At 39.8% G+C, this 8,860-nt stretch overlaps 1 protein-coding gene across 2 annotated transcripts; it reads right to left on the bottom strand.

Annotated features, from left to right (window-relative positions):
* Positions 1–3: 3 nt before the first annotated feature.
* LOC131245485 (citrate synthase, glyoxysomal) lies at positions 4–8,571 on the bottom strand. Of its 2 annotated transcripts, XM_058244980.1 has the most exons (13): positions 8,151–8,569; positions 4,744–4,924; positions 4,547–4,632; positions 4,077–4,181; positions 3,225–3,287; positions 2,899–3,008; positions 1,874–1,993; positions 1,711–1,786; positions 1,454–1,527; positions 1,209–1,329; positions 752–849; positions 548–671; positions 4–365 (listed from the first exon to the last, which is right to left on the bottom strand). In XM_058244980.1, the coding sequence occupies exons 1-13, from the start codon at positions 8,394–8,396 to the stop codon at positions 234–236; spliced, it is 1,536 nt and encodes a 511-aa protein (XP_058100963.1). In that variant the 5' UTR covers positions 8,397–8,569; the 3' UTR covers positions 4–233. The 2 variants fall into 2 exon arrangements, with proteins under 2 accessions (XP_058100963.1, XP_058100964.1); XM_058244981.1 differs by lacking the exon at positions 3,225–3,287 and having other exon boundaries at positions 8,151–8,571.
* Between the last annotated feature and the right edge of the window lie 289 nt (positions 8,572–8,860).

The raw sequence follows: 8,860 nt of genomic DNA on the forward strand, positions 1-8,860 counted from the left end.
GTGTAAACTGGAACAATTGTCATTTGTTATATTCTGTTGATCATTTGCAACATTACAAATAACATTCATCTAAGAGATGCACGTCCAACATACATATTCTCTTATTTTTATTGGCTCACAAAATCATTGGATTCCCAGCTTCAAATCTTGACTTCTACAGCTGCAATGTATTGCTAGAGCCAAAAGAGGGATATGTTTATTTTCTAACATGGTAAACTAAATGGCTGGGAAGTTTACACAGCGGACCCTGCCAGGCGCCGCCTGGTAGCATTTGAGACTGAAACCTGACCGAGCCTGTCAGCCTCAGATGAGGTTAAACGCTCTTTCAGAGGCATGTAGTGTCGGAGCCAAACGCCAGTATACACCTGGAAGAACATAGAGAATTAGCAAGTTATTTCTGCTGACTTCAGGCCCCTTTTTATTTATTTATTTTTATTTTTTCACTCTAGAGAATTCAAGCTGGTTGGAAGAAGCCAACATGGGTGGAAATTTAGTTTTGTTTTGTTCCAGTAAAAAACCAAATGTTGATGCTGTGTCATGAAATAACCTGCTGCGGCCGCATGATCTTTGTATCCGGATCATCAAGCGATTCTCGCCAGTGTGACAAGTAGCCAGCCATTCGGGGGATTGCAAACAAAACAGGAAAGAACTCCGTTGGAAAACCCATTGCCCTGGGGAACCAATATCTCATATTTCATTATCAAAGGCAACAACGTATGTAACGGGAAAGGAGATACTTTCTGAGACATACCTATAGATTAAGCCCGAGTAGAAGTCAACATTTGGATAAAGCTTCCTCTTGACAAAGTACTCGTCTGACAAAGCAGCCTTCTCCAATGCAACTGCTACCTGCAAGCAATAAAAACCTCACAAAAATAGCCCCAGCAAAAGCAATCAAGACTGTCCAAGAAACAAGGTGAATCGAATCCATGCAGCATTGTGATGGCCATCATGAAAGGTTAGGATGTCATGGATCCAACTCATCCATTAGGAATCTGTGTTCGTAAGTGTACTCAGCCACTTGTCCCTACCCAATTCTTAGCTTTAAAATAGAACTTGGAAGCACTGTGATTACCAACTGTTTGTCATGGTTGATGCACTGTTGAGATCAGTTGGGCCATACGACCATCACAATACACAGGCAGTTTTTCTTCATTCTCCTAATTATCTATCTAAGAAGTAGCTTCGGTTTTGAACGAAGAAAATACCTCAATGAGAGGATCCCGCCCAACAATGGAGAAGACTTCCTCTGCCAATTTGCGTATGACCTTGGCACGGGGATCATAGTTTTTGTAGACGCGATGTCCAAAACCGGACATCTTCCGCTTCCTGCATGCATCCACCGGGAAAATGAATTAGTGAAATCAGGACAGATCAAAGAAAAAAAAAAGAGACTGCATTGCGCTAACTGGCTGTTGTAAACAATCACAAAACATACAAAAACAAGACTAACCTGTTCTTCACACCTTCAATGAACTCTGGAATGTTCTCGACTGTTCCAATCTCACTTAGCATTTTAAGGACAGCCTAAAATCCATAAGGTAACAAATTCAAGATGCATCTAATCCACTGTTAAGCTAGTTCACCAAGTCATGTTGTGGTATATCTCCAGTCAAATTAAGATATAATCTGTGTACATGTTGACTTGAACAACATGTATCTGTATTGGATAGATATGCTTTGAAACGATGGTACAGCTTTATGACATACCTCATTTGCTCCACCGTGGAGGGGACCATACAAAGCTCCAACAGCTCCAGCAAGGGCAGTGTAGACGTCAACACGACTGCGTGTAGTGTCAGAGGCGTGATCTCATCATTTTGTGTGTGTAGTTTTCAGGTTTCAGAGAGAGAGAGAGAGAGAGGATGCATACCTCGATGCAAGATGTCTTGCAGCAGCTGTGGAACAATTCATTTCATGCTCTGCATGGAGTATGAAAAGGACGTCTAAAACTCGAGCAAGTCGAGGATTGGGTTTGTAAGCTCTGTTGCCTCTGCAATTTTATAGGAAGAACTCTAATTGAATAACGCTGAGAACAAAATTAAGGTTCTTACGAATATCAAACTCAAAAAGTAATTCATAGATCAGCAGCTATCTTTAAGAATGTAGGATAGCTTTCTATTGCCTTTTCTTTTTTATAATTGAAGGACTACCATTCAAATGATATGGTGTAGATACAATATGCAAAGACTTTGATCCCAGAGGCACAGTGGAGTCCCAATAATTAGATGGGGAAGTTGAGGCTTTTTTCTCTTTTTTCTTTTTTTTTTTTTGAAGGTGAGAAACACACACACACTACCACACATGGGTTCTCGAACCCTTGACCTCAGATATGAGACACACAGTGTCTACACTGAGCCAAGAGAAGAGACCCCGGGGAAGTTGAGGCTGTTATTGTTCAAAGAATCTGAACTGCCCTAAATGAGACATCTTAACTTCTCTAATGCTTCGATCGAGTCATCCAACCAGCCAAAAATTCATTAAAGAATGACTTCACCAGAAGCAGTTCTGTTACCAGCTACTGATAATTTACAAACCCTTGGCCACCATGGTCATGTTTCAGTCATATATGCTGGAAAAATAAAAGACAGTCCCCACCCAATCCTGTCCCAAAATAATAATGAACTAACAGCAATAAAATAGAAGTTCTGCACGAACATAAGCATCGCACAACAAAAGGTCGCAAACTTTGGAGCTGGCAAGGACTTCCACAATTAGTTGCTGACAACCATGTGTTACTGAAATGCTCCCAAGTTCCCAACTCAATCTATTGACATACGGATGAACACCAAGTAAACATGTTCTTCTTTATGGTTTTCCTACTAAATACCAATGTAGAAGAAACATGGAATTTTACAGTATAATCGTCAGAGGAAGAGCTATCCGAGTGAAACTTACAATGAGTCCAGCATATACAAAAAGTTCTCTGAATAAGAAAGGTTGCTCGAAGGAAGAACTGGAGGCCTTCCAGCCATCCTCAAATATGCCGCTGCTGCAATTGTTGGTGCCTGCATATATAAAATACATTTTACAGCATTATATTGGCAATTATCGAATAAAATTGGACCATAAAATTCTGGCAGTTGTGCCTTATTCATGATGGAATTATTCAGCTATTTGCCAAAGAGAAAGTGCACCAGCATTGCATGAGAATCAAGATCCCTATGCACCAAACGTTCATAAGGATTCAATATTTTTCAATGAGAAGAACGTGTCAAACATACCTTTCCAAGTATGCGAGCAATTTGCTTATCTCTCACTTGCTTTGACTGGTAAAGATCTTGACCCTATGAGAGCAAATAGGCGTCTGATCAGAAATGATTGATGACATCAAGGTGTCGCATTATGTATAGAAAGGGCAGGTTATTAAAATGACATCAGATCGAAATCTAACACAACTTAGGAGAACCAAAAAGAAATTGTTGGGAGAAGAGCTATGATGATGATATCAATCTAAACAGGATAAAGAAACAAGCTACCATGCCTTTTTAGGAAATTGGGTTTTTAAGAATTTGTAAAATAATGTCTACTTCAGTTTTGAATTCGAAATTCTCATTAATCAATTAATCACACCTAAATCTCACTGTTGAACAGTATGAACTTGTACCTAGACACATGAGAGGGTTTTTCCGTATCTTCTTTCCTAGAGATAGATGCATTTATCGTTCTTTTTTTTTTCCCCAGTACAACACAACACAGTTACCAACTGGGTACGCCAGATCTTTATATCTAATATTGCAATTTATTAGTATGTATGAAAATATCAATCAAGCTTGTGCTTCCGCCTTTCGCGTGTCAAGTTTCAGCCCCAAAAAAGAATTTTTTTTATATATAAGGTGCTAGAGGCACAGAACAGTATATAACAATCTAAAAATGCAGAATAAGTGTCAACACGCATACCCAGGAAAAGAAAAAGAAAAAAGAGTGTTAGTTGAAAACATCCAGCTCTATCCAGTGTTATCCCAGCACTTGGATAAAATGATCTTGACAACTAGCAGACTATTCTTTTTTGACTCAGTTTCATGGTGTTATAAGTAGTCCATTCAATGGGCATAAACTTCACATCACCAACTTACCCTTAGGGCAGGATTGGCATCTGGATGGAACACAGAAAGAGTACTCATCGCACTGACAAGCACACCCATTGGGTGTGCATCATGGGGCATCGCCTGAATAATATCCTACACGCAAGAAAATATAATCAAAATCCATTAGAGAAAAAAAGTCACATTAGTAAATTTTCTCTTATCAGCAATGTACAAATGTTTATCCTATTAGTGATAAATAAACTCAACTACCAAAAAAAGATGTAGCAACAGGGCAAGGATCCATCAACATCCCAGATTATAGAAAAGAGGTGATACTTTTCATTGCACAGAACCCAAGAGTCATAATGAAACTGATGTGGGAAAAACGTCTACTTTGCCACTATATCATATTTAAGGCAAAAAAATCAATCCATCCATGGTCCATAACATTAGGAAACTTGACATTAAATGTTTGATTTCAGGTTGCCTAAGCAAAGGAATAGATAATAGAGACGCACCAAAATGCCCTGAGGAACAGCAGAATGTTGAGAAACTGCAAACTCCCAGTCTGCAAACTGACTTTGAGAAGGCAAATCTCCATACACTGTAAAAGAATGGGTTAATGACTAACAGGAAAAAAAGGTGATAAGAAATCTAAGAACAGTTGAAAAGATGCCCACTAGTATCTATCTGCATGTAAAGAAAAGAGACTTACATAAAAGATAGGCCACCTCGAGAAATGAACTGCTCTCAGCTAACTCCTCAATAGGGTAGCCTCTGTATCTAAGAATGCCCTCATCTCCATCAATATAACATATTGCTGAACGGACTGGGGCAGTATTGAGATACCCTGGATCATAAAGCTTAAGCCCTTTGTCATACTTTCCTGTCACTATCTGTAAAACATAGCTATTAGAATCACATGAAATTTCCAGATGTGCAAATATATATATATATATATATATATATATATATAAGAAGAGGGGAGGAGCAGAAGATTTTATTGATATGGTGAAACCGGTTTCATTCAAAGGGGAAAACTGAGATTGGGAAATAAGTGATGTGTGACGATTCATCCTGTGAGCCTGTGAGCTCTGACATGGATGAGCCAGTGCCCAACATTGCTTTTTCCGTTGCGGTGACTTGGTGTGCCGTGAAGGCCATTATATAAAGGTAATGGTGGCAACTATTACATGTTATAGCGTCATAACGGCCATAACAGCCGTTATGGAAAAAATGACCCATAACCGCCATTAACAGCCCATTACGCCCCTTGTAACGGCCATAAAAGCCATGTAATAGTCTGTTACAGGGTAGATACAGGTTTTTGGATTATTATTTTTTCAAATGTTACGGGGTAGATATAGGTTTTTAAGTTTTTTTTTTTTTCCAATAAAAAAAGAGATCGTAATGGGCATTATGGGAGCCGTAACAGCCGTTACAACCTGTATCGTAAAGGTAACAGTGGTGACTGTTACGGCCACCATTACCGTTACAAAATACCTGCGCAGATGAGTTCCCAGCAACAACAGGTACCCATCAGGGTCAGCATTTAAGTTCTTTGCTTTTTGCACTTACCACAGATGAATCAATTGCCAATATCAACAATGAGGTCCTCAGGCTGTGGTATTTGCAGATGATGTGGTGTCAGACAACAAGATTAGACAGAACACAAATGCTAAATTGGGGTTTTTAGGAAGTTCTCAAGTCCAAAGGTTTAAGAATTATCAGAACCAAGATGGCATCCATACTGCAACTTTAGTAGAAGGATGGTAATATATATGACAAAGTTTCCAACAGAATCTGAGCTGGGTGGATAAAATGAAGATCTACTCAAGAGTCCTGTTGATTGACGCAAGCCTTAGAAGACAACTATTCAACTGGCTACATTATTATGGGGGCAGTGTTGGGCGCAATTAGCAGGCAATGTGATCACAAGTGAGTCTTGCAGAGAAAAGGACTAGGAAGGGTAAAATCAAGAATAAGGTCAACTGAAGCAACCTCAGAGTCACTCCAATAGGAGATTAGATGATGAAGATCCGAATGCAATTGTTTGCAATGCAGTAGGAAATTTGGAAATTACCCAATAAGGAGGGGAACTTTGATTGAATTGAAGGGCCTGAAAGGAGAATGATGGAAGACCTAACAAGACTATGATCATAGTGGTTACAACGATATGAAAGCTTCTTAACCAGGGATAGAACCTTCTTTTCTTTTCTTTTCTTTTTTTTGAAGATTACCAGGGATGGAACCTTGAATAGGAATAATTAGCAAAATAGGATTTGTAAACCAAACCAAAATGGCTGGGACAAGGCTGTGATGATGATGAGACGAGAACAAAAATCATTTCATCTAATATATAACAGTACATCAGGTAATCGAACACCTTTCCTTCGTAGCAAAAAAGTCAGCTAGAGATGCCCAGACTCTCCCATTGGACTCACTTATCGTTCTGATTGGTGTGTTGTACAAATTTGGGCTAGGGTCCACATTCAATTGGAAAAAAAATCCTTCAATCAGGCCAATATTTAGGGTCAGCCTAATCCACATCGTGACCGATGGATGAGCAATCCAGTTCATGCTAACATTGTCACAAGATCCCTTCACAGCCGATCACATTTTCTACCTCAACAGTACCAGTTTCACCGTGCATTTCTTCTGCTTGCATAAACTATATTGGTCATTAAGCGTATTGGCACAATCAAGCAATTGAATATTTTGAATGACAATCCACTAAATAAAAAAGAAATTTAGTCTTCAAGTCAACAAAAGTTCAATGCAAAGTATCAACTAACATGTCAATGGGCCATGTCGAATGGTCCCACTAATCGGGCTTCACTTCAGTCTCATGTTTAGGCCTGCAGCCTGGTCCTGGTCCTGGTCCTGGTCCTGATTTTCAGGCCCAGCAAATAAACAGGATGGACTAGGACCAGATTTGACCACTGAAAAATATCCACCAGAATTTTTTTTTAATGTTGTGACATTTTCACGAAAATTTAACAGAATGATATTATCATGATCTTCTCAGTATATAACCGGTTTCAAATATTACATGATTTTATTGCAAAATTGTTGTGATATTTACTTGGAAATGATTATGAATTTCAACAAACCATTTTGTTTTCGTTTTCTTTTTGAAAGCTGATAGTAATTTTATTAGCTAAAGCACCCAATAAGTGGCAAAGAATACAAGAGCAAAAGCCCCAAACAACCGAACAGCCCCCCCAAAAGCAACACCCCCAAGAAGCAAAAACCGAGAGAATAGTACCCAACAAACAACACATCCCAACAAAACACATCAGCCCCACTCCTGAATAAATCCCCAAACCCTACCAACAATCCAATCAAAGCTATTGACTCACATCACGGAAACATCTTCCGTCCCTCTCTTCCCAGATTACCCAAAGAGTAGCCAAAAAACAGCCTCCACAATACCTTCTAGTCTTAATTTTAATTTTTTATTTTGTTTTTGTTTGCAATAAAAAAAAAATTTTAACCTTTTCTTTTAATTTTAAGCGAGATTGTCCTGATAATGTCCCGAGAAAAACTTCAAATCTGAAAATCTCCAGAGAAATTTCGGAACCAAGAAATTGCCAAGAACGACATCTGTAACTATGACCAAAACTTCTATTGAGACCTAGCTCGCTCAAATCTGGGCCAATCGATGGTTGTCATGGGCCAGATACAGACTCGTCTTTCGGTCCAAAGCCTGGCCTATGCCTGAGCTTCTGGCCATAAGGATAAACAGGCAGGACTCAAGCAGAAACTCGCCCGGCCCATTGGTAGACTAGTTGTACTTCTGCAAGATGTAAAACCATGCCATTTATGTCTGAATAAACAATCAAAGAGCACACAGTCACAGAGCATAAATTCTGCATCGAGAAGAAGGGAGGAAATTCCATTTCCAAACGACAAATTCACTGAATTTAGCTTTTATAATCAAATGAAATAAACTGAGAGAATAAAAAAAAAAAACGGATTGACCTAATTTATAAATTAGACACTAATCCCTAATACTTAACTACCGATTTTTGCATATGAAACGCAGCTAATTACAATTGAAAATCATAATCACCCTCTCCAAATCAGGAACAGCTGATTACACTTGAAATTCCTAATTACCTTCTTAAAATCAATAGCTTTCACTGTCCCTTCCTCCGACACCTGGAGTTCGTACTTCTTCCCGGTCCGTCCATCAATCACCGTCAATGAACCGCTCAGATTCCCCGGCGGCGGCACGATCTGCTGAGCTGAAACGCAGGAACTTTCTAGGACCGTCGAAAATTCGTTGGAAGAAGGGGCGGACAGATGCGCGGAGAGAACGGCCAATCGACCGCGAGCTAGCATCGACGAATCGAGGCTTTCCATCTTCTGAGCGACGATCGGAACCCTAACCTTAGCAGTGGGAGAGAAAAAAATAAAAGGCAATGAAGAGATGAAACTCCAGAGTTCAGAGATTTTCTAAAAATAGAAATAGATGGAAAGAAGTTGCGGTTTTATAGCTTTCGGAGCATTTGATGATGGTCATTGCTTCTAGAAGCTGGGATCAAGGCGGGCGGGAGATGATGATCTGGAGTCCTGTTTCAGGGGGCCCCGTTCCGCTAAAATTAAATATTGAAAGGATTCGCGCGAAGGTTTGTAGGAGAGTAGATTCGCGGCAGGCATGGTAGCTTGCCACACGTGTGAAGGGTTCCGGCGTTCGTGGGTCATTGTCAACATGCCCTCGTGTCCACTCGTCGTGTGGACCTAGGTGAGGAAAATTGTCAGCCAGAAAGAATGACCTGAGGTCTGTTTTGGACGACATTGATGGTCCGTCTGATGAGTGGACCATC

This window comes from Magnolia sinica, chromosome 5 (genome assembly GCF_029962835.1).
Source record: "Magnolia sinica isolate HGM2019 chromosome 5, MsV1, whole genome shotgun sequence".
NCBI lineage: Eukaryota > Viridiplantae > Streptophyta > Magnoliopsida > Magnoliales > Magnoliaceae > Magnolia > Magnolia sinica.